Here is a 27285-nt window from a genome sequence, read left to right as displayed (position 1 = left end):
GTTCTGCAACAAAAAAAAAAAAAGAGTAACAGCTTTGCTGCCACATGGAAAGTAGAAGTTTTACCCCCGGGGCCAAGTGTTTTTTTTTGTTTAATAATAATAATAATAATAATAAATATTATTAATAGTGTTTTTTTTGTTTAATTGACTTTAAAAGTGATTGATTAGGATTATTATTACATTTATGTATTTTACTGTATTTCGAAGAGGTGAAAACTGCACCGCACCGGTGCGTACTTGGCACTGGGAATGGAATGGACATTCGCAGTGCCGAACAATGCATGGGTGCGTTGTCAGTTTTTGTCATGGTTTATAGTTTATTAGGAATAAAACACAGTTGTTTGTTATATAAATCAAATATAATAAAAACTAGCACTATTATTAGAATAAACTACAAAAAGAAACATTTTGAAAAAGTAAATATAAAACTAAAACACTTTCGAAATGGCATTAGGTACATTTTGGTATTGAAATATATCAAATAAAGTAAAAACTTTCATTATTCTTACGATATAAACAATAAAATAATCATTTTCAAAAAGGAAACAAAACTAAGTTCTTTCTAATTGAACATTACCTAGACATGGTATTACACTTTGGTATTGATATAAACCGAATATAATAAAAACTTGCAAACTATGAAATAAATATTTTCAAAAAGGAATACAGTTTGTTTCAGTTCACGTTAGTTACACACAGTTCACGTTACAGTTATATCCAGTACACATTTTAGTTATACATCAAGTTCTAAGTGATAATTGTCAAAACATGACACACAAAGTCCAGGTTTGTCAGGACATGTGTCACAAAACCACGGAGAGTCAGTACGTTTTTTATTTTTAGTGCACTGGCGGCATGTTACGTTTGAGTCGCCCATTGGCAGTAGTTTCAGTAGCTTTTTTATTTGATGACAGAACGAATGCCGACTTCTATCAGGTGGTAAATTTTGAGGGAGAAGAGCATTTATTACACTCAATCGGTAATCGTATAGAGACATTTTACGTTGCCCTGAATATTTGTTGAACATCTTCATAGAGTTCAAGAGAACTAATTGAAAAGTGTGGATACCACCGTAAAGTTTTTCGTTTATTTGCAACTGGAACCAATATGTTTTCATATTGTGTAGTAATGTAGGGCATAATACGTTTGTCTATCCACACGCCAACGTGAACTCCTTCTCTAAACATTGAATCATTTTCTCCTCTTTTCAGTTTTTTATTCATAAGTTCAGAAGGAATTTCCTTTCAGATTTTTGCGTAGAGTGCCCGTGCCGTACGTCTTCTTATCATGTAACTTCTTGGCTAAACCGAAACTGTTATAAAAATTGTCCATATATATCTCATGACCACTATTTATTTTTTTATAAAGTAGATCCATGACAACTTTTTCTGCGTGGCCCTTCCCTGCTACTTCTAAGTCTTTACCACCTGTATACACTCGTAATTTTAAAATCAAGCCATCTGGTTCTGTCAGCATGTAAAGTTTGATGCCGTATTTGTGGCGTTTATTTTTTATAAATTGACGAAAGCTCAGTCGCCCTCTCCACAGCACCATACTTTCATCTAGAGTTAATTGTGCTGCCGGATAATAGCATTCAACCATTTTATTGTTGAAATAATCAATGAGACTTCTTATCTTGAATAACGGGTCCTCACTTTCCATCTCCGAGGTAAAATGTAGATACCTCATTATGAGAAGAAATCTGATTCTGCTCATTTGCTGAGCAAAAATCGGTATAGAAAACAGTCTATCTTTTTTCCAGAAATCATTTAGACGACTCAGAAGTATAGTCCCCATGTGGAATAAGAGGCCTAGAAAAAATTTCATCTCAGAGACAGTCACATCTTTCCAAGAGTTGATTCTCGAGTAATCTCTACTTTATTTGGTTCCTCCTCGTTTCGTGGCCGTTTATGAGCATCTAATAATCTTTGAGCCTGGGCATTTGTTTCACTACAAATCAGCGTGAACAAATCGTCATTGAAAAAAAAATTAAAATAATCAATAGGCTCGACTCCCATTATTTCGCCATAAAATTCATTAGATTTCGTAAAATCAAATTTAGTTAGTTCTCCCGTAGATGTCCATACCGAAGTCGAGCCTGAGTAGAGGCCTGAAATGCCTGAACTTGACTTTGATTGTCTTGTAGTGAAGTGGCAAAAAGCGAATTATCCTGTAGGTCTTGATCTTGAGCTATGGGCGAGGATGTTCGAGGTTCCGGAAGGCGCAATTCTTTATTGTAAAGTTGCACCTCACTTTCATTTTCAGACGCTGACTCCTCATCACTAGGCTGATAGTCGTCGTCCGAATGATCCTCGAACAATTCTTCCTCTATATCACTGTCGCTTAAAATCGTAAACAATTGTTTTCGCTTTCTATTAGAACCAGAAGTTCCTTCACCGGGATCCATTTTTATTGGTTTTTATTTAGTCCACACAAACACAACCGTCCAACTTATCAAAAAACGAAAAACACGTTACGAAAGTTCGGAATTTCAAGCACAGTGCCACTACAAAAACAACGTCTCTCGCCCTATGCCGGTAGCGCACTGAGGAAATTTCCAAGACGCTAGCCCGCACATGTGCGTGGCCGGCACCCTGCGCCAAACTTCCTTCCCCGCACCGGTGCGTGCTCGGCAGCGAAGCTTGTGAGCGGCTGTGGGAGTACACAAAACTAAAATTTTAATAAATTTGATTTTTACAGTTCAATTAAATGTTTAGCGGCTCGGTGGTATATGATGAAAATAATAAACACGAACAACTAAAGGATATATTTAATGCGAGTATCTCATTCGAGTGCCTCATTCCAACTGCGGGCTGCAAATACATGTAATGTGCTGACGGCACATAATACCCTTCGTTGAAAAATAAAAAAATAAATACAATTTCTTAGTGACAAAAAATAGGAAAACATAAGTATTTCACATAGAACATAAAATCTTTGTACATACTAAAAAAGATTACATAATATTTTTTTTACATAACCTTTGAATAAAGAACAAAAACGAAAAAAATAATAATAATATAATCATCATGAAATAGGAATAGAAATTCATGCTTAAATGTCATACAAAATGATTAACTAACATTATGTGATATATTACGTGAGTATAGAGTTCATAATTCGTATATAGTATCAATCACGCTTCAGCCCGTAATATCCCACTACTGGGCATAGGCCTCTTTCCCCATGTAGGAGAACGATCAGAGCTTAATCCACCACGCTGCTCCAATGCGGGTTGGCGGATATATTCCCTACTATAAGTAACGATCGCTATCAGGTGTACATGATAACAAAAGGGACCGACGGCTTAACGTGCTCTCCGAGGCACAGTGGGGAGACGCACAAGGACTGCACAAACACCCAGACCACGGCAAACACCTGCATGGCCAATACAAATGTTTTTCAAGTGTGTATAGTATCAATAAACTAATGTAACACTGCCATAATGTGGCACCAAATTTCTATTCACTTAACATCACACAATCACTTGCTGACAAGGCTGTTTGGGCTCTGGTCACTTATGCGATAAGGTGTAATTGCTAAATCTTACAACTCTCTGCGCATGTATCCCCCATAGTTAGTTTTACAATTTTTCCTAATTAAATATCCTATAATTCCCAGGATAAATAAAGTTATGAAAACTAAATAAAGTTCAATTCTGAATATCGTTTCCGTGTGTTTTGTAGTTGCAGATGCTTCGTTGCCGGCACCATTTTGCGCTATTATTATTTTCTCTTTGAAATCTTTGCTTTGTTGTTTTCCCATCGTTATTACAATTACCTATACATATAGACGTTTATTAATTTTACAAATGTTCACAAAGATAATGTTATAATGGAGTATAGCGAACGACTGGTTTGCTAATACGACCAGATATTGTAATCCTCGGTTCGTTCGGCTCTTTGTTTACATAAGTCGTATCCTCATATGGTGTGCTTTTGCATTCTTTGGTGTCAATTGTAAATACTGGCTTTAATTTGTCAATACTAATGCATTGCTGCGAATCTGCTTTCGATATTTTAAAATATTTGTCTGTATATATATGACTTTGTATATAGTCCGGAGTATGGTGGTTACAGTGGCTTCTTGACTTGATCGCATCTAACGAAAACATGCAAACACGCGTTTAATTCAGGATGTACGAATATACGATCTTGCCTATTTTGCTCATTTTGGAATCGATGAAATTTGCTTTATCCTATGTCGCAAAAGGGAATGCCCACCGTCCATAGACTTTTCGGCCCCAAGTGCACACTTTTAAAAGTATATGGATATGATAATATATAATATAAATAATAAATTGTTTGAAGAAACAGGTTAAAAAAAAGTTAGAGTTTTAAAGATAAAATACCTTTTATTTTTCACAAATACAATTTTTTTACAATTGTTTTAATTTGTTTTTTTATTCATCAATTGTGTCATAAACAATGAGTACATCGTCTAAGAATTGAGCAGGAGGAAAAATATTACTCTGATGCCGTGCCCACCCCAGGTACCATACAACTGTCATGACATGGGCACAGCATCCTACAGTTCGACGGCCAACTACACAGTTGCAACAATATTTTTTAATTGCATTTAAACTAAAGTCAGTGCAGCTAATTAATATATATACAAAATACACTTTGCGACTTACATGTCGACTTGTGATTCTAGCCCTTAATAAAGAGCAGTTTGGACCGAAGTTTAATCCATCCATAATGCTGTTCCTGTGGTCATTACAAACTTCAATATTGTAACAACCGTTAAATCGGATATGCTCTCCGTAATAAGAGCGTGCTTGTTTCAATTGGTAAACACCACAAGCAAATAATATTAATTCACTGTATGTGAGGACAGGAAATTCTCTGACATTTTCCATATTGACATTTATGTTTCTGAAGTCTGTCCTAGCTCTATTTAAGTTACGTTGCCTAACATAGTCAGATAGGTCATTTTCTGTTTCCATATATAGATTAACCCTATCAAGGATTTGAGCTGCATCATCCCTGTCCCTTAATCTTTTGTGGAATTTATTAATTAAAGCAGCAGCCACAGAAAAGTCAATCATCACATGTGTGGACGCTCTATTAAAATAGTTCTGGCGAAATATTTTAAAGGCAGTTTTAAAAATGCCATTAACTACCTCTACTACCCATCGACACATTGTAACGGCTCGAGATGTATTAGCAGCTCTCGTTGTCAACTGAGATTCACCAACTTCGGGAGACAAGGGTACATGAACGTGATAGCCACAATGTTCTAAAAGAGCCAATGAGTCCCTAAAACCTCTGTCTAGAATAAAGACATCTCCAGTTTGAAAGTATTGTCTTAATGAACTGGATTCATTACTGAATTCATTATTTATTATATGTGCATCTGAGGTTGTCGCTGGGTAAGGACCAAGAATATCTATGATGTAACCATCACTACAGACAAGTAGAAAAGGCTTTACAAGATTACGATATTTGTGTAATGAGTAAGTCTTTTTTTGGTATAAATAATTAGAGCTTTTTTCTATATAAATGTATGTACCATCAGCAATTATAATGGGCCTCCTTTCTTCACCCCCATAAAGACCATTCGGAATCATTAGATTCCTTTGAGCTATTTCTGCTCTGGATATATGATTTATGCCCAGATTTCTAGGAACAAAGTCCTGATTTAATATTTCACGAGCCATATTCATGAGACGTTCTAAGGTGCTCCTTGGCACTTGCAGCAATGCTGACATGCGTTCGTCACTATCTCCAGTCCTTAATTTCATAAGATATGCAGCAAGTGCAAAACTACCTCTATGTTTATTTGATAGTCTCGGAACTTCCGACAGAATTTGTTGATATTGTGCCTTTGTTGAACCTAAATAATAATGTATGATATGTTCAGGCATACTCTGTATATTTTCAAAATCTATATGATTTTGCATATTATCTTTTAGCAAGCGTGCAAAATCTTCTATTTGTGCTGCACTAAATATTTTAATAGGATTATATATAGATTGTAAAAGTAAATCCCAGGAGTTACTAGTCAAGTGGTAATAACAAATTCTGCAATTAGGAGGTACATAATAATTGTACTCACAAAATAGATGTACCCGCAGTGCTGATGGCACAATGAGCCGATTGGTCTCACTACAGCCAGGAAAGAAACACTGATTTTGAGTGTTTGGTGCTCTTACATAATTAGGCAGCAGTATACTGTCAGATGTTGTGTCTAAGCTCGGTTGTCCTGCTTGCAATACATTGCTTGATACTTCAGATTGGGAAGATTGTGACAAAGATGGGCTGGATAGTTCAGATTCCCGTTGTGCAGTTGAACGTGATGTAGCTCTATCAGTTCTTCGCCAGCAATTATGACACAAACGAGTTGATGATGATAGCTAAAATAATAATAAAAAGGTTAAGGTTAGGATAAAATATCTAAAAAAAAAACTGTTGATAGCTTACTATAAATATAATATACTTATAAAATATAATATAATAAATAATACAATATAATTAAACATAATATAATAAAAATAATATAATATAATAAAATATTATATATATATATATATATATATATATATATATATATATATATATATATACATACATATTATATATTATATTTATACTCATTTACTTATAAAAGTTAACCGTTGATAACTTACCTCACGTGGTGCAATTTGACGGGCAATCTCACACCTTATGAGTTCTTCACGTGGAGAATCAGTCCTGAGTATATGTGACCTTATTCTCAAAAGTGACCTGCCACAGCTAATGCACACTTGTTTATGTCCAACAGTTTGAGTATTGTGCTGTTCACCAGTTGGATCTCGTATTTGTCTCCAGGCGGCAGACCAACACGAATGGCACACTAAACTGGAACTTGACACTTGTACCTAACAAAGAAGTATTAATCATTAGATATCTTAAAGCGACGTGCGACGTGATATTTCGTAGATATTAACTTAAAATCATATAACTAACCTGCTGTGATCGAACCCATTGTTTTATAAGATTTCGCACTTCTACAATTTCCAACAAATGCCTTCGTGTTCTCGTGATATTTAAACCACAATTTACACAACGTAATTGCTGAGAGGAATCACTCGGGCCAGCGTGAATGCCGGGGTCGTCATAATTACTAGATATAGTATCAAATGACGTGCTGGGGTTATCGTGAGAAGCGGATGCGGAATCCATGTTCTGGCCGTGGTCTTCTGGGTTAAATTCGTCAGAGTCCATTTCGTAAGCGTTGTCGTTAGATTAAATAGGTAGGTAACAAATTCGCAAGAAAATTATATCAAACCAACTATGTACAATAACAATGATGCACACAAATACAATGTTGCCATACACGGTACACCAAACAGATTGATCGATATCGAATCGATATGGTTTTAAATCATTTTAAAAATCGATATTATCGATTTTTAAAATGATTTAAAACCAAACATTTATAACCGAGACTGACGCTGAGGTTAACTTACGTTACCTGAGTATTTTAAATATTATTTTCCCTAAAATAGTTCGTTTTTATTGTGATATCAAGAAATAAAAATCAAAACTTATAACAATCGATTCTTTCTTGAACTAATTAATTAACTGTCAACACTCAACATTGGTGATCTGTCAAATGCCTACGATTCATTTAAATTAATCTTTTCAATACTTAATATTTATTTATGAAAAATCCCATCTTATTTGGAATAACGAATATATTGGTGATTAATCAAAAATTACGATGTTTTTTTTGGTTGCAAGGAAATAACTGTGCATTTTATGGCCTAAAATGGGCATGCCCCTTTTGCAAAAAAGTTTCATTTTCAATGATTTCTAGCTTTGTGGGCAAAAAGAAATCTCCTGGTAGGCGTATGACTTGTCCATAAACCGACGGGGATACTCATTATTTATTATTGCGAGTTGGAACCTTGAAGTAATTGAATTCTTAATAAATAAAGTCGTGTGCCTTCCGATATCCTAGAGCATCACCAGCAGACCAGGATCACGTCGGGTTCACCACTTTAGCGGCTCGGTGGTATATGATGAAAATAATAAACACGAACAACTAAACGATATATTTAATATGCGTGCGAGTATCTCTTTCGAGTGTCTCATTCCAAGTGAGAGCTGCAAATACATATAATGTGCTGACGTCACAAATGTATGAAAATGCTTACTTGAACTATGTGAACATTTTCTTACAGAGTCACTCTCAATTAAAATTTCTGAAGTTAATGGTTCTGCAACACATAAGAAAATTACTTTGAAAATGTTTCAAACAATTAAAACATGTTTATTTATGTTATTTGCTGTATGACAACCAATATACCTAGTGGCTGGCTAAGTCAATAAAATAAATAAACAAAATATTTAGCAATATTTGTTTTACAAATTAAGAAAAATATACAGACTGCGACAGTAGGATAACCTCACCAAATGTTTGTGTATTTATGCAATAAAATAAAGTAAATCAATAATGACTGTTAAGCAGAATTATTCATATTAAACAAAAAAAAGCTCCAATAGATTAATTTTGTTTATTACATAATTATTATGTGGGATATACAATCATACTGTTTTGTGAGTATGACAATAGGATAACCTCACGTACAAAATTACCAAGAAAAGCAATAAATTAGAACATATTTATTCAACATTCTTATAATTAATATTTAGTGTAACCACCCTTTTTCAGTATTATGTTAAATATTCTTTCTAGCATTGATTTATAAAGATTTGAAATTAAACTTAAGGAAATTTTTTTCAACAGGTTAAAATGGCATTTTTAAGCTCAGTCCTATTTTGAAATTGTCTCCCGTTAGCATACACTTCTCTAGCAAGATAACCCCACAAGTTTTCTATTATATTTAAATCCGGGGAAACAGCCAGCCACTGCAAAACTTGGATGTTATGAGTTTGGAACCATGACATTACGAGTCTCGCTGTATGAACTGGTGAATTATCTTGCTGAAAAATCCAGTTGGTCCCTTTCATTACTTGTTGTATCACAGTTATTTGTTTATTTAAAACATTTATATACTTTTCTGCATTTAGTTTTCCTTCCAAAAATACAATATCTACAACTCCTTTGCTAGTCATTGCTCCCCAAATCATAACACTTTCGACGGAAGTCTGTCTTCGTGACTAAATCACCTCATTTTTTCTTAAATCGTGAAAATAATATTGATAGCCTTCGGGACCATCCAAATTAAAAATTTTTTCGTCAGTGAAAACAATATTTTCCCAATCATTTGTCCACCCATATGTGCATGTGCAAACGCAAGTCGCTCATCACGATGATTTAAGCCAAGAACAGGTTTTCTTTTCAGTTTCTTGCGTTGAATATGGTGTGAAGATTTTATAACTCGTTGGACAGTGAGAATACTTGCCGAAACTCCCACACTTGCTTTAATCTGTCTTGCTGTACTCGCTGAATTTGAAGCTTCTCTCAGTATAGCACATCTCTCTCTCTCTCTCTCTGTTGTTGCTTTCCCTGTCCGACCTTTTTGATTTTTTTCCATAATTTTCCGGATCTTTGAAATAATTGTTGATCGCCCTGGGGCTTCGTTTTAGTTTTATTGCAATTTGACGGTTGGAATAATTTTTTTTTTAATACAATAATTTGGGCTATTTCTTCACTACTTAGTACTTTTCCACGGGGCATTTTGCTGCAATCAAATAAACGGCAACGTACAATGTCTTCCTAAATTGCGTACAATGGATTTTATAAAAAAAACAGACGTCCGCTTCCCTTCCAAGTCGAAATGAAACTAGTGAGGCTATCCTAGTGACGCAGTTGTATGCACTATTCGCGCGTAAAAACAACTACGCAAATACTTATAGTTTATCAGATTTGATACTTATAAACCTCTTTCTGATTAAAGTATTCCTACATATCAGTGATAGTATTTTTGGTTAAAAAAACATATAAAACACGCGAAAATCAGGTGAGGTTATCCTACTGTCGCAGTCTGTATATTACCAACCCCGAACAGTACGGCTGCAGTAATTATGATCAATTAAAACATCTTTTCTTGTGTCACTTTTAGCCACATATTGGATGTGTGTTAAACAGAGCACTGAGATGATGAGTTATAAGCTGTTTTTTGTTAGCATAACGCTCACAAAGTAAAAGCCAGGCATCGTTATAATTTGCCTCGGATATTTCAATATTAGAAACTATTCGTGCAGCACCTCCCTCCAAATATGATACCAAATAATAAAATTTATGAATTGCTTGAATTCGTTCGTTATTATGTATTAGCCATAAAAATGTATCCCGAAAATCTAACTATCTAAAATAAGACCCATCAAATTGGGTAATCTGAATTTGTGGAAGCTTAAAGTTGACCTCGTGACGTGATATAAAAAAGTAAAGTTAAGATAATATTAATAATCAAACATAGCTAGCACTCAATAATAATAAATTCAATAATAAGAAGTTCAATAATAAATATTTAACTAAAATTTAAATAATTATATCAACATGCAAAAATAATTGCTATTTGTAATTATTTGATAAATCAAAAGGATATAAGAAAGATATATCTACTTCCTTATTTCTATATCATGAGCTACGCCTGCCCCCAGCATCTTGAGTAGAGCCCTTGCCAACGACATATCACGCTTGTGGATAGTTCTTTTAAGGTTATGCTCCAAGATTGTTTTCGTCGAGGCACCCAGCGCTCGGCTCACGAACCTGCCGATTGCATCATCACCGTCGTCAGTGTAGTAGACATAGGTATTAGTGTATCTTGTTAAAGCTACTACCGCATGAGGCACACTATCGTGGATTTGTAGCCTCTCGGTCTTTGTCTGGACGATGATGACCTCGCTGTAGGTTTGCCCTTGTGCTTCATGAATGGTCATGACGCGCGATCCCTCTCCAGTGCCGTATCCCTGGTCCATTAGGATTTTTTTCTCTTCCTGCGTATAGACCAAGTATAGGGTGTCCTTTTGAAGTTTTGGTATTGGCGCGCCAGTGTATCCATTCATTCTGAGGGAGTGGATGGTGGGATTTGACGAGTACATATTTATTTATATGTCGCTTCTTTGTTATAAACTCGGAGACAGTCACACCAGAGCCCTTAAAGCATGTCCTGGAAGACCAAACTTGGTTTCTTAGATGAAGATCTTTAAACTTAATTAATATAGCCCGAGGTTTGTCTTTGTTAGGACGTCCCAGTCTATGACAATGACTAAAGGAATCGGATGTTAATTGTGTAAGTTTCAGTTGTTCGCTCATCAATTTGATAGCATGGCCGGTTGTATCTTCACTGTCCATCTCTGAAACTCCATGCAGTAGAAGGATCTTCCTACGTGATCGCATTTCCAATTCATCCTGTTGTTTGAATAAGAGACTTGACTCTGCAGATTGTTGAGAGCCAATAAAATAAAAGAACGAAAGGATTCAAACTGTGTACTTATAGCAGAAATTGGGCCACTAGATTGTACACTGTTTTTTAATGTTTTTTGGAAATTGTTCATCCTGAAATGATTCACTGAGCTCATCCAGAATTTGTTTATTGGATTCCATTGTGTGATAAGTACTACTTATGAAAATCTTAAAACTCAGCTGTTTGTCCTGTTGAACTTTACTTGTCAGAGTAGCTGGCAGGCAAATGAAGATCACTGACACATGAAACTATAATTTTAATCAGAAATTGTATTTTACTTTAAATATTAATTGCACAGCAAATTGTAGTATACCAATTATCGAACGTCAAATTCCTGTTCGCTTTTGTTATTGGCTCCATTAAACGGTTCACGATGTCAAACGCTTTGTTACTCAGTTGGAAAGGTCCTAGTGGTTGCTTTCCTGCGTAAACTTCTAGTTTGAGAATGTAAAACTTCTCCGCATCTACAAGAGCTTGAATTTTTATCCCATATTTGGCTGGTTTGTTGGGAATGTATACGGAAAGATAACAACATCTCATCAGTAGTAAGATTCTCGGAAGGCACATAATGTTTTTGTATATTTTCAACAAAATTGTCAAAAATGTCCCTTATTGCAGCTAGATTATCAGTCTTTTTTCTTTGGTCTCGAGTGTTTTTATCATCGAATCTCAAACAATTTTGCAGGAAGTAAAACCTCTGCAGTGACATTGTAGTCCGAAAGATTTCAACTCCTGTACCATCTGTATGCCACAAATCGTTCAGGTTTTGTCTATTTGAGCGATTCAGGCCAGCTGTATACAATAGTCCTATAGGTGCCTTCAAATCATCCAAAGTTGCATCTTTCATGTGATACTGCTCTTTATTTTTTGGTTTTTTTTCCCTTTTATCCTTTATTTGAATATTTGTGTATGTAAGTAATTACGGTATTTAACTACTACTACTACTACTGTCTGTTATAAAGAAACTCCAAGTTTCAATTTCAGTTTTAGCAAGTGTTGCAGTACTTTTTACGCCTGGAGCATTAGTAATAATATTCTCAGATCTAACTCGAACACTTTGTCTGGGACAATCTTTTGACCATTTTGTGGCATATTTGGATGTATAAGAAGTTCCACGTACCTCAGCCGATTGACTAGTAGCCGCCGGCAGATTCACGCTCTTCCAAATTATCCAAAATACCCTCTTGTTCCGAATCACTTTCTTCACTTCTCTGAGAAACGTTATCAAATTGTTCTTCGCTCTCAGAGTCACAGGAGCTAGCGTTTGAGCAGTTTTCTAATAATTCTCGTAGCCGACGTTCATTTTCTTCATAAGACATCTTGAAAAATCTAAAAATGAATCATAAAATACTATAAATCAAAAACTTACTGTCAACACAAAAATGTAACACCGACTACGAGGTCTCGACTTTTCTTCTTATTACGTACATAAACCTTTTTAAATTCATCCTTGTATGACAACTTGTAATAAAAAGGAAAGGGATCGTCTTTTGTAAATTTCAGTACTTTAATACTATTCCATACTACATTATTTTTCTGTTCATCTGTATTAAAATTATAGCCCCATTTTTCTTGCAACTGCTGAAGATCGTAAAAAAATAATTATGTGTTAAACTGTGAACTATAAGTAGAGCACCAGTCTTACTTGCTCTTTTGGTTGCTGACATGTACTGAACTGGGGAATATATTGGTCCAGTTTTCAAATCTCTAGTTATCTCTTTTTGTATTAAATTGTGTACATTATCAGCTTCATTTTGTGTATGGCCCTTGATCAGATATTTATGAGTTATTGACGACAAATTTTTTATATTGGCAACAGCATGTAAATTTCTATGTCTTCGGGGACAAATTTGGCGTGTTGGGATAATCGGTGGCAATGGTGGAAATCACACTTATTTTATTTATTGTTTTCTAATGTTTACGCGAATTTTACTCATTTAATAAAACACTTTTTTCGGATTTTATCGCGGTTTATTGTTAACTTTTGATTCCCGACGTTTCGGATACTTTACAGCAACCATGGTCACGGGAGGACTGAGGTGTCAGACGTCCCAACGTTACAAAGTTATTCGAAACTACCCGACATACATCAATTATCTTATATAGTCCTATCTACGCAGAATGTGCTAATTGAGTCTTTAATCTGTGGTGAATTATGCTTGACTTAAAGGAACTTAAAGGACTTAAGGAACTTAAAACATCGTCGCTATACTAAGTCTGCAATCTGTGAACACAGTCTAGACACAGCTAGCCATTATATTAGATTCGATAAACCACAGATCCTCGCAAAAGAACACCGATTCCAACCAAGGATGATCCGTGAGGCTATTGAAATTAAAAAACATCCAAATTTCAATAGAGAAGATGGCTGGCAATTACCCCATTATTAATATAATTAAATCAAAAACCAAGCATAATTCACCACAGATTAAAGACTCAATTAGCACATTCTGCGTAGATAGGACTATATAAGATATTGATGTATGTCGGGTAGTTTCGAATAACTTTGTAACGTTGGGACGTCTGACACCTCAGTCCTCCCGTGACCATGGTTGCTGTAAAGTATCCGAAACTTATTTTATTTCTAAAACCCTCTCGAACATATCGAAAGTAGAGTTCCACCGTGTTATCACGTCTTATTTTACTTTCAGCTGTTTCTATCCTAGCTGCTTTTGCATGGCTGCTAGCCGTTCACTAGCCAAAACTTTTCTTTGGAAAAGTTCCACTATGTTTTTTACTTTAATTTGGATCACCTTAATTTCAGATAAACCTACTTGAACAATCAAGTTTAAAGTGTGAGCAAAACATGGTACTTGCTTCCATTTTAATAAAGAACCATTTCTTGGATGTTATTAGCATTGTCAGTAGTAACGGACACTACTTTTTCGGTAACATTCCATTCTGTGCAATTTTTTTTACTAAATCAGCTAAGTTTTGTGCGGTATGGCGTTGTGCGTCTGGAATGCATTCTAACGCTACCGCACTAACATTTCCGTTTTCAACTAAATGTGCTCAATGGCAACATACTGATTATGAGAAGCAGAAGTCCAGGCATCCGTAGTCCGTAGGGCAACATATTCCGCTTGTCCTAGTAATTTATTCACATCTTCTCTTACGATGTTGTAAAATTTTAGTAATAACGCATTTGATAGCGTCTTTCGCGATGGAGCAACATACGAAGGAGACAATTCTTTTATAAATATCCTAAAATAAATCGCTTTCGACGACTGGAAAAGGCAAATAATTTTTGACAATCATTTTTAAGAGCATCTTATTAAAGGTTTCCGTTTCCTTTAATGTTTTGTAAAATATTGATTGATTTCAATATTTTGATTACAAACTAGAGCAGTGTTTTTCAATCTGTGGGTCGCGAAGACTTAGTCGCGGGTTCGCCGACCGAAAGAAAAAGGCAAGGAACACAATAAAAACACAATTTTAGTGAGAAGAATGGGCTTGTTTATTTTTTAAAAGTTTATCAAATCGTGGTGTTATTTTTGAAACGTTGATAATCAAATCATTTTCTAATTGCAGTCTATTTCTCTTTTTAATCTTAATGTCTACGCCTGTCTGTCTTCGCAACGAGTCCGCTATTTTTGCCAGTCATAGCTTTAGCGCCATCGCTACAAATAGCGATACATTTTTTCCAATCAATATCGTAGTCGCAAGTGCTTTCTAAAAACATATCGTACAAACACTGGCCAGAAGTGTTTTGCAGGAAGTGCTTTGCAAAATAAAATTTCTTCCATGATACTCTCCTCTGTTTCAAAGCGCACAAATACTACAAACTGAGCACAATCTGAAACATCTGTAGATTCGTCAAACTGCATAGCAAAATGTTGACTGTTCTTTAATTTTTCGATTACTTGTTCTTGAATATCATTGGCCATATCGTTTATTGTACTGTGTACAAGTATTTATTTATAATAGCAGGTTCTAAGCAATGTACATAGAAGTTAATCAAATTAATTAACATTTCATTAATAAATGTATCATCTCTGTTAATAAATACTACCTGCAAGTCCTCAAAAGTATAAACAATAAAATTAGAATATTGCCGACCTGAACAATATTATTTGTATTTGAATTGTAATTGTCCTTGTATTTGAGCATAATAAGGATGTTTCTTTTTCAAAAGAAACTGCCCATTACATCTCTCTAAATAAAGCACACTGACATCAGTTATTTTACAATTTCTTGCAGTATATGGACACTTGACTTCAATGATCAGTGTCTTCTCCCAATAAGCCATCTGGTGAAGCAGCAAGAAAGGGATATTCAGAGGAAATAAACAATCCATATGCTTGTACTGACAGTCCAAACTTGTCCTCATATTTCGCAATAGCAATTGTTTCATGAATCTTACCATTGCTCGAGTATGCAGTCTTTGGTGCTAAAATTTTTTGCAATAAACTTTTAGTGCAAGTTTTACTGTAGCACACTACATAAACATGCTAGCAGTAATCCTGCATGATCTCATTTCATGCCACTCGGCAGAGGCATTTTGAGCCCTGGTATTCTTCTCCAACGCTTGAATTTTTTAATTTGTGACATTTTTCAATAGGAGCTTTTCAAGCAAATTATCTTGTGGAGTGTTTGCTAAATATGGGTTGTGATCCCATTCAATCCCATGTGGATTTGCAGGTTCATATGTCTGCAGTAGAAGCATTTTTTTTTAAATAAAGACTTGTGTTTGACGATAACAGTAGCGCTACTGGTTTACGCTTTCTGTTAGTGTCATGTATGGTTTCTTTTGTTTTATTTATTAGGTTATGGTCATAGCTATGGTCTTTGAAGCTTAGTTGTTAAATAGATTAATGGTATTTACATAAGTAGACTTAATATAATTAGAATGTGGATTGTACAAAGTTAAATGCAGGGAAGAGACTAAGTACTATGTAAGTTACAAACTAGATTAATAATATTTACATAAGTAGACTTACTATAATTAGAATGTAGATTATACAAAGTTAAATACAGGGAAGAGACTTAGTACTAGGTAAGTTATAGGCTAGATTAATGGTATTTACGTAAGTAGATTTAGTATAATTAGAATATAAGTTGTACAAATTTAAATGCAGGGAAGAGACTTAGTACTAGGTAAGTTATAAACTAGCTTAACGGCATTTACATAATTAGACTTAATATGATTAGAATGTAGATTGTACAAAGTTAAATACAGGGAAAAGACTTAGTACTAGGGCAGTAGAGGCATTGTGCTTTCACCATACCCAGTGACCAAATTCCACACATAATCTGGACAATTTTCCATTACGTTACTCTCATTTAGGGGCTTAAAATTACAGGATTTTAACCTCTTGCTTGGTAAATTATGAGCTGCTATGGGAGAGTTAAAAAAAAAAACGTTACTTGGTCTATTAAATGTCATTAGCTTTTCAGTACATGATTGATGCAGTTTAATTGATTTCTTGTGCACCATTTCATGTATACCAAACTGTTGTTTGGTGGTGGCATCCACGTAGCTTTACCAACTTACCTTATACCTACTTTCAACTCTCGCGGCTTGTAGAGTAGATCTGAATATAAATAGATAAATGTACAAAAATAGAAAAAAACATTAACGTGGTCTTTTAATTATATTATTTCTTAGTCTTTCTATAACACAAGGGGGTCGCCAGAATTTTTCAACTTGTAAAGGGGTCGCGAAATTAAAAAGATTGAAACACTGAACTAGAGGACGTCGATTCGGAACAAGAGTTGCTGGTACGAATTGAGTGGATCCATCGGGGCAGGCGGAAGACGACTCAACTTGAGACGTAGATGGAATCGCAGGTAAAAGTGGTGTATCAATACTAGTATTGTTATTTATAGCCATACGATCTTCCCGAATCCCAGCTAGGACAAGCGGATGAGCGGATTTTAAATGTCTGGTTAAATTATAGGGGCCAGCACCCTTGTGCGACAAAATTGTCATGCAAATTGTACATTTGGCCTTATATTCTCCCAAATCCGTGAAAAACTCCCAGGTTTTCGATGTTTTCACCGTTGGAGCCATAATCCCGTCAAATATGTAGAAACGTTAAACAAACACCAGCAGCAATAAGTATCTCCACCGCACCGCTACCATAACCAAAACATGCAAAAAAAGTACGGACACAAGCAAAATTCCGTTATTCGCAAACACAAAAATTGACGTATTTGTCAGAACAATAGGTAAACTATATTAACAACTATTAGACTAATTATAATTAATAACGCTGTAGCAAACCGTATATATTCGGTATCGGTATTAACACTGACTACTGCTGAGTAACAGGTGCGCCTTCTCTCGTCATGTGATCCAGACCCAGATGTCGGGGAACAAACTCTTCAGATAAACATTCTCGAGCTATTTTTAATTTTCGCTCCAACGTTCTTCTCGATATATTAAACATAGAAGCTATACGTTCGTCTGGTTCACCCGTTCTTATTTTAACTAAATACAGTCCTAACACAGTAGCTGAACTGAAGGGAATGTATATATAGAAAACCGCAAGGAAATCGGTCGAAAAATGACGGAGATATGGCTGTTATGAGAAAATATTAAAGAATTCTTAAGATTCTATTTATAGATAACCGATTACTACAAAGATTTAAATCGTTAGATGCGCCCTCACCTTAAAAAACTATGGAATAATTTTTGAATGTGTTCGCTTGCACTACGCTTACGGTTGCTTACGCACGCACACTAATGCGTGCCTAATACGGTCAACAAAATATTTAAATTGTAAAATGTACGAAATAAGATTGTTAATGTAAATAATTTATATAAGTGCAAAAATAAAACACGTTATTACTATTACATAATATTTATTCTCCATGAAATAAAATCAATTTATTATACTTTTGCCTGTTAGTCTTCTTAACATCTTTATGAATATGATGAAGGCGTACATCGGCGTAGCATTTAATTACGGACTTAATTAATTGAATTTTATGGTTCCAAGTTGCTGGTTGTTCCTGGGAATGATATTTTAAATTGTTGAAAATATTGGATTTGACGAACAAACTCAGGACTTTTGATTGCAAGGCTTTATAATCATGTTCATTATAAAAATAATTATTGCCTTGTAGTTTTTTATGAAATTTTAGTAATGCTTCTGTTTTAATGCAAATGTCAAATACATCGCGTGAAGAAAAAAATAAGCCACTTAGGTTTCTTAAAGTTATCAACCTATGAAAACTTAGTTTTTGATTAGTCATTAAAGCGCTGCAACATTTTTGGCATTGAATTTTTTTAACCATTTTTCTAACGACCCACCCAGATATATATCCGACAATTTGCTGTGAGATCTCACTCATACCTTTTATCTCGTCTAATAAAGTTGACAGAATGTGACTGTTAATTTGACATTGTTCGTCCTCAGCCGATTGCAACTCATTTATCGTTGAGCCAGCATCAGTGTCGCGGAAACCAGAAGTGGTCGCATTAATTGTTTCAAGAGCTGATGAACTACTCAATATTGAACAATTGTCTATAGGCAAGCAATTTCCCGTAAAACTGCTCCGTAGTTCTAGGTGACAAAGTGCTTTTTTATATATACCACGAAATTGCTCAGTAGTAGGGTTGTTATTGTACCCATCGTGTTGCCTGATAAGTCCGAAAAAAAGTTCAATATGGTCTTGACTTAACCTATATGTAGACAAGTAATTCATTACTTTATTTTTTTTAATCAATTCCGCGTATAAATATTTCAAACTTTGAATATCTATCAAAAAACCAAGAAATCCCATTTTGCATTTTGCTTTCGTGGCTGGTGTTTTACTAATAGTTAATTTTATGCTCTTTCCCCTAGTTCTTTTTACTTTGTTGTAAATTTTAAGCGACTTTATGTAAGCTTCTGCTTCATTCAGGAAGCTAATTATCTCTGTTTCGTTTTCTTTACTAAGTGGTCGTTTAAATCCTTGTTTATAGGTAGTTGAATTTAAAATATCAAATAAATTGTTAAAGGTTTCGATAAATTGTACAGTAGCTTCAAATCCTTGTTTATAGGTAGTTGAATTTAAAATATCAAATAAATTGTTAAAGGTTTCGATAAATTGTACAGTAGCTTCAACGTCTTTAAAACTACTTCCAGTAAGCATGTCTGAGCATAAGATCAGCGCCTTTGCTACACTTCGACTCAATAATTGGGTTGCTAGGTTGACTTTCATTATTTGATTCCGAAAAGAAATATGACGTACGGTCAGTTTGTTTGCAAACTTGAAGCCCTCTTTCTCTTGGAGTTTTTGCAATTTGACTAGGTACAGCCATGCAATGCGGTCACCGTTACTAAACAAAACTTTTTTTGACTCGAACGTATTCCTCACTAGCTTGAGCATATGACATGCATCAAATAAAACAGCAACTTTTTTGTTCCTGCACGCCGGATGAGAAAAAGTGGTTATTAATTTATCAAGGTCTTGAAAATTGCAACCTAGAATTTCAGCAGCTGCTACGTTTGCTGAACAACCATCAAAAGTGAGTGCGATAATATCGACACCGACGTCGTAACACTTTTTTATACACATTTGTATTAGGCTGGCACGTTGTTCGGCTCGTAGCCCGTTAATGAAAAAAAAACCTAACGGGATTTTCCAGTTTTCAGTATTCGAAACTAGCATGAAAACGTAAACTTGAGTTGCAACTTCATCTTTTGGACCTAAGCCTTCATTTACAAGTCCCATAGTTTTACGACCATTCCAGGTTGTCCTTTGGCGTATTGCCATTTCGTCGACTACTAATGTTGCTATAACCCGATTCTGTGCAGATTTTGTACGAAGTTTTTCAAATGCCTGTTGAGTGAATCCAGGGGTGACGTCGTTTTTCTCATAACCATTTGGCTATAGTTCGTGGATGCGGTAAAGTGTTCTTACATTTAACTCTAAGGTACTTATAGGCAGCCGGTGAATAATAATGTAAGGTCGCACAGAATTTTTTTACAGACGGCGGAAATATCCTCCTTTTTTTGACAATTGAAAGTAAGAAATCATTGTTTGCTTCATCAGCCTTCTGTGTCAATTCATTAAAATTTTCTTTGTTAAAATATTTCTTGTTTTTTAAAGACTTTACTAACTCTCGTAGAGAAGTATTTTTGGATTTTAAATACTTGTTTTGCTTCTTCAGTCTTATAATTTCTTTTCTGCATTTTTCTCTTTTGTTTTTTTCAACACTCAATTTTTTTTTAAGATGAATTTTTCTTGGTGTGTCGAAAATGGAGTCTGTGTCCGACACGTATACGTCATGAAGGGGTGAACTAGGTGCAGTTTCTTCATTTAGGTCAGTAGCCAAATGCTGGAAAGTAGAACGAAAAGCTGGTATAGCATGAATTTTTATTTTTCGTCGTCCCAGTGGTGTTAAATAAAAATCATCTTCCTTGAAATGAGCAAGTCCCACCTCCAACCCATGGCCCTATCAACCGGTCGTGGTTATACGGGCCCAAACATGGGAGTGCGCACCCTACTGTCTCGGGTTCTCTCCCTTCAGGTGCGCACGCTTCCATTCCCGACAAGTTATTTTATTCTCGACTTCTTGTCCCTTAGTCCTTCTCCCCTTTCTGGGGCGGACGACACAGATACGCCTTCGGTGTCCGCCGACAGTGCGCACTGCTATCTGCGATGGGCTTCGTTACCTGTCATGGTTTCCGCTGACGCTGCCTCCGTTCTTCTCGAGGTCGTTCCTGATCTTATGCCATCGCCGCGCGAAATTCCGTAGCCTACCAAAATTCGCCGCCGAAGCCACGAGATCGCGGTAGTAGATCGGACCCACCTCTTGGACTTCGATACCGTCCAGCAGCTCCCTACGCTCATCCCCGTACAGAGGACATTCCCAGAGTGCGTGGTGTACGTCTTCCTCTGCGGCTTCGCCGCAGTAGCATGACCCCACAGCGGACAATTTCATTCTGTGAAGCCTCGCCCTAAAACACCCGTGACCTGTCAGGATCTGGGACGTTTCATAGTCAGGCTCGATCCAAGACGCCTTGAATCGAACCTTCACCTCCGGGAAAAACCGATATAGCTCCCTCCCGTGGATCGATGTGTCCCAACGCTCCTGCCATGCGGCAAGAGCGGACTCAGCCTCTCTGAGTTTGGCACGCCGTAGCTCCTCCTTGGTAACCGCGGACTCGCGTAGAGCGCCTAGTCTGCCCGCCCGAATCACCTCGAGGTCGGCCGGCAGCACACCGGCCAGAACCGCCAGTCCGTCAGTGCTCGTCGAGCGATACGCCTTGGTTACAAGAACCAAGGCGGGTCTCTGGGTGCGCAAAAGCGCGCTCCGCACAACGTGAAGGGACGCACGCTCATGCCAACATGCCGCAGCATACATCACGGTGGACACATACGTACCCTTGTACAGTACCTTAAGGGCACTGTACCTAACGCCCCAAGAGCACGCCGACACTCTCGACATCTTGCCAAAGCAATTTGCCGCCCTCTCCCCTATGTACACCGCATGCTGCGCGAAGGACAGACTCGCGTCAATCACCACCCCCAGTACCGTGGTCGACGTGACGCTCCTGATCGAGTTACTCCCGAATCTGATGGTGGGCGGACGCTGGAGTTTACCCCTGATAGTCATCGTGGATGACTTGGCAGGAGAAAACTCCAGTCGGTTTCTCGCGCCCCACTCACCGACGAGCTTCAGTGCCGCCTGGGACTTTTCCTCCAGGCCCGCCCGGGCACCGGACTTGACTAGGATCGTCACATCGTCGGCATATGCCACAATACTAACCCCCCCGGGGAGCGGCAGCTTGAGCAAATCGTCCATGAGCACGTTCCAGAGCGTGGGTCCCAACACTGATCCCTGCGGACAGCCCATAGTGGCCGCCTTCCACGCTACCGAGCGGCCCACTAACATACCTACTCTTCGATCGTCGAAGTAGTCCGCCAACATCCTGTAGATATTAGGCGGACAACCCCCCCGCTTCGACTTCAGCAATATCATGGGCCACCAGGCATTATCAAAAGCCCCAGAGATATCAAGAAATATCGCCTGCACATACTTCGACGAGCTCTCACGAGCCACGCCAAGGATGCTCCTCAGCGCGGAGACCGTCGACCGCCCTCGCGTGAATCCGTGCTGGCAGTCCGATAGACCTTTTGTCATTTGCGGTGCGCATCTTATCATTAAGCGTTCTAAAATCTTACCAAAAATCGGCAGCAGCGTGACGGGCCGGTACGCTTTCGGGTCGGCAAGAGGCTTGCCGTTACCCTTTGGTAAGACAACCAACCTGCCATCCTTCCACGTGCCCGGAAAAGAGCCCTCTTGGACACATCGCCTAAACACCTCTGCTGTTTCGACCGGCGCGGCTGCCCAAACGTGTTTAATAATACGAGCCGTAATCCCATCGATACCCGGGGCGGTGTCGGGAAGCTCCCTGACTACTCTTCCCACAATCTCGACGGTCGGAGGAGGGGCATCTCCACCTGAAGGTGTCAGAGCCGCCATGACGCGTACTTGACGGTGGTACGTAGAATCTCGCCACGTGTCGTCGTCTGGGCACAATGCCTTTAAGAGATTCGTCATGGCCTCCCTGACGCTCCCAGCATAACCTTCGGCATATTTTGTGCCATTTACTACGTTATGGGGAGGACGGATCCTCCCACTCGCGGCTCGGTAGGCTTGTCCCCATGGGTCCAAGTTTCCGGAATTTGCGATTTTCTTAAAATGCACGAGTTGCGCCTCCTCCATAGCTACCCTATAACTACGCCTACTTGTGTGGAATCTTTTCCTGGCAGGCTCCTCGTCGGGACTCTCGCGTTTGCGAGCAGACTGCTAGGCCCTACGCAGGCGGTAAGTCTCGCGACGCATCCGGTCGAGGTCCGGAGTCCACCACTCGTACCCCCGCTCGCGGTTACCCTCCCGTTTCAGCCCCAGTGTCTGCAACGCAGTGCTCTTTACCAATTTGGTGAACTGAGCAGCGATTCGCGTTGCAGGCCGGTTCCACTTAATCCCCGTTCCTACTCTGAGGCGGATCTGATCCTCGAAGTGTGCCCAGTCCACCCCGCGATCCCGAAACCTCATTGGTTCATCCGGCGACCCTGCGCCCGAGTCGACCCCATTGTCAGTCTTCTTGGCCACCACGAATGTGATCAGACGATGATCGCTGTCAATACGGTTCACGTGCACTCTCCACCCCGTTACCGGGGTGCCTTTCGTCAGAGTGAGGTCGATGTTGGATGAGCCCGTTGGCCCAGCGAACGTTGCCGGCTGGTTCTCAACGTTCGCCAAACGGAGTCCATGTGCCAGGATAAACGCTTCCATCGATTCTCGACGGTGCGTGACGTCTGGTCCGCGTCCGGTGTACTGCCTTCTCTCGCAGTACCACATCGGAGAGTGCGCGTTTGAGTCTACCCCTATTATGACACGTTTCCCTCTCAGGGTAACTAATACCATCTCCAGGTGTCGTAGATGTATGTCTATGTCGTCCGAGTACTGGAAGTAACATGATATTAAGTATACTCCATCTGCATCCAGTTGTAGGTGGCACACCATACAGTGCCTGTTGGATAGATGGCTCAGTACCGCGCATGCGACGTCCTTCCTCCGCAGGTATACCCCCGCCTTTGCGTTATTATCGCTCTGAATGATGTTGGAGCTAGGGTAATGTTCTTGGACCAGAACGACGTCCAGCCCCATTTCCTCGGCGACTAGGGGCAACTCAGTGGTGGCCGTTCTGGCTCCCGCCAAATTAATCTGTCCGACGGTTACATATGGGTGCGCCATTAGTAGTTAGTGCCCTCTACCAATCTTCTCTCGGCGTGTCAGCGAGTAGGACAGTCTGCACTTGCTGTTTTGTGTTCGTCGGCCTCTTTAGTGTGTCCGAACTTACTACATGTAGCGCACCTCGACGTCGCAGACTTGCAGTATTCAGCCTTGTGTCCCGACTCGCCGCATTTGCCACACGTTGGGGCATCCGCCTTACATGATCCCTCTCCATGGCCGTATAGCTGGCACCGTCGGCAACAGATTGCTGTCGTGAAGTCTTCAACACTGATGACCTCCCACCCAATGTAAAGTTTCCCTTTATCCAGTAGAGCCCTACGAAGCCTCGGGTCGCATGCTATGACCACGGTGGTTCTGTCTCCTCCAAATCTGCTTTTGCGGAAGGCCAGCTTGCAGCTTTCTTCCAACTTTTGCAAGGGCCAATTTAGGTCATCCTTGAAGTTCTGCTCTTTTCTTGCCTTTAGGATAGCTACGAAGTCCTTAGCTCTACCTTCTACGTTTTTTAGGGCCACCAATGGCTGGCGTTTCCTTGGCTCTGATGCCTTCAATGTAGGTGGGATGGCCGACTTTAATCTCTCCAAATCCTCTCTCGTCTTAGTCTGGACTAGTATTCCAGCTCCAACTAGCCTTCTAACTTTGTCGATCTTTATATTGAGAGCGGCGGGAGCCACGGAGGACTTTAGTGCACTCTTAGTGTCTTCAGCTGTCTTCAGCTGAGCTCCTTTGTCTGTCGGATACAGTGCGACCACAGGTCCTGATTGCGCCTTAAGTTTTTCTGCATAAGACACCTTCCCAGCCTTATCTGCCCTGATGCAGCAATAGCTGTGACCGCACGCTCGGCCTTGACTTCCGCGTTTGCCGACCTTGAAATGAGCAGAGCAAACTCGGCTAAACTGCGTAAGTAACCACTCCTCATCTCCCTGGTCTCGTTGTATTACCTTTATCCATTTTTCTTTGCAACCTGTCTTGCGGAAATCTAAAAAATAAAAACGTAATTTATAAAAGGTACTTTCAGTTACTTAAATTTTATTTCAGTACCGAATAAGTTACTCTTAGGTGAACCATTGAACTATTTAAAAAAAAAAAACACTTATCATTTACTAAATTACTAGATTTCTAAGAACTGAAAAAGATTATTGTAGTACAATATTATTTTGACAAATTAATATTACACTTTTGTAATATCTTTATATTACTGTGCAATTTAAAACAATTTTATTTTTGTTTTTTTAATATAATAATTATAAAACTTAACATGCCGACGCTACCACGGCATTGCCGTATGTAGATGTCCATCTATAGATGATCCCTTTGTAACCCGCTTCCGTGGTACTTCCGAGTATCTAGTTAGATTGGATATTAGAACGGTACTGAGACAATAGTGTCATCTCTGTTTATTTTACACAAATTGTGTAGTACTACTTTCTTTGTTGCACAATTCCCGCTGTCCCGTAGTTATTTCGTGGTATTTTCAAACATTAGAATGAAATAAATTCAATAATTAAATAAATATAATTACTTACGAGTGAAATGTTACACCTTGGGCTTTATTTGTGTTTCTTGAGTTGTGATTGCACTTTCGAAAGGCACACGACGGCATTTTGGGAAACTTTTTTACTATAAAATCAGCGCGTTAATTATAATGTACAACGTCTGAAGGTAGCATTCGGATCAAGACGACCGCGACGCGAGACCGCGACTCGAGACCGCGACCGGCAACCAGTCGCAGGTCGCAGGACGACAGCTACCTACGAATCTACGCGACACGAGTCGTGCGACCCATACGAAACTCAGTATGCTTGCAGTTACTAAACTAAACGGTTGTATTCCATCACGACGCGTTTTAACTATGAACAGAAAAAGATTTATTCGACAGTTATTAGAAGACGAAGAAGAAGAAGACGATGATATGCTTCTTTTATTATGTGCTCTAATTCCGAAAAAAAGGATGAAAATCGATACATTGTTTACGTCGCGAGAAGAAGAGGGCTGCTTTCAGACACTCATAAAACGACATTTAAATTATAAAGAAAAAAAGTTCAGAAAGTATTGTAGGCTAAATCATAGTCAGTTTAATTTTGTACTCAGTTTAATCAATCAAGATATTCAACCAAGAAGAAATGGCTCATCAATCATCACAAGCGCTCAGAAACTTTTCCTTACATTGAGGTAAAAAATAATTGTTATCATATTCTGTAGATTCTTCTAATTGGAAATGATTATTTGCATCGTGAGCAACCTGATTCAGTAATGGGATGCTTAAATCAGTTGGTTGGGCAGGTGGAGACGCAATACTGCTGATAGGGGAATATGGGCTCAGGTTTGATGCTGAACTATGTGTAATATTCGAAATTGAATAGTTTTCATTTGAATGTGGGCTGTAGGAAGCGCTGCTGAGACTTGAACTTTTATTAATACTTCTCAATTCATATTCTGCCAGTAAATTAAAAACTTTCGTTTTAGCCTCCACTCTTAAACCCGGTGGTAATTTTTTTAAAATAGTCCCGATATGTGAGCAAAATGAATTGATTCCGTCTTTATCAGCTTTCTCTTCCTCTTCTGCCATGATCTTCATTTGTTCTTGTCTTTGTTTATCTCTTTCTTTCCAATGCTGCAGTAAAGATGAAATATGTAAATTACTATCCAGTTGACATGTTTTCTTTTTTTTTCTCCCACTTGTCTCAGCTGTACCTTTACCTGGTCCGCTTGCCTCTTCATTGCTCGTTACTCCACTTCTCTCTGCATTACGTTTTGTTCCACTTGTACCAGCTGCACTTATTCCTGCTCTTTTTACCTCTTCATTGCTTCTTTCTTCACCACTTATCTCTTCACTACGTCTTCTTTGTTCACTTATCCCTGTTGTACTTGTTTCTTCACCACTTTCGCTACCTTCAGTATTTTCAGCTTCAACTGTTGCTACACTCGCTCTTTCTGTGGGAATTTTTTCTAAAAAACGAAGTCTCTCATACAGCATCCATTTTGTTGTTTTTAAAGAGGCTGAAGAACCCGTGGGCAATTTGTTCTTACGTTTGCATCTATTATAGGAATCTCTTATATATTTCCACCTCTTCTTGCAATCATTACCTGTAATGAACATAATGTTGTTTCAGATTTATAGCTACTGGAGAAACATATGCATCTCTAGAGTTCACGTATCGTATATCGGCAAGTTATATTAGCGGAATAGTGAAAGAAGTGCTTGCAAGCCTGCGAAAGAACTTGG

At 38.2% G+C, this 27285-nt stretch overlaps 1 protein-coding gene and 1 long non-coding RNA gene across 2 annotated transcripts; both read right to left on the bottom strand.

Annotated features, from left to right (window-relative positions):
• Window positions 1-1227: 1227 nt before the first annotated feature.
• Window positions 1228-1797, bottom strand: LOC123664644 (piggyBac transposable element-derived protein 4-like). The gene has a single exon (XM_045599161.1). The coding sequence runs from the start codon at window positions 1795-1797 to the stop codon at window positions 1228-1230; it is 570 nt and encodes a 189-aa protein (XP_045455117.1).
• Window positions 1798-6271: 4474 nt separating this feature from the next.
• On the bottom strand, window positions 6272-7142 carry LOC123664523. Its single transcript, XR_006744833.1, has 2 exons — window positions 6632-7142; window positions 6272-6358 (listed from the first exon to the last, which is right to left on the bottom strand). It is a non-coding gene; the product is annotated as an uncharacterized LOC123664523 (long non-coding RNA).
• Window positions 7143-27285: the final 20143 nt, after the last annotated feature.

The sequence above is a fragment of the Melitaea cinxia genome, chromosome 22 (assembly GCF_905220565.1).
Source record: "Melitaea cinxia chromosome 22, ilMelCinx1.1, whole genome shotgun sequence".
NCBI classification, from domain to species: Eukaryota; Metazoa; Arthropoda; class Insecta; order Lepidoptera; family Nymphalidae; genus Melitaea; species Melitaea cinxia.
This window is presented reverse-complemented; position numbering and strand designations above follow the sequence as displayed.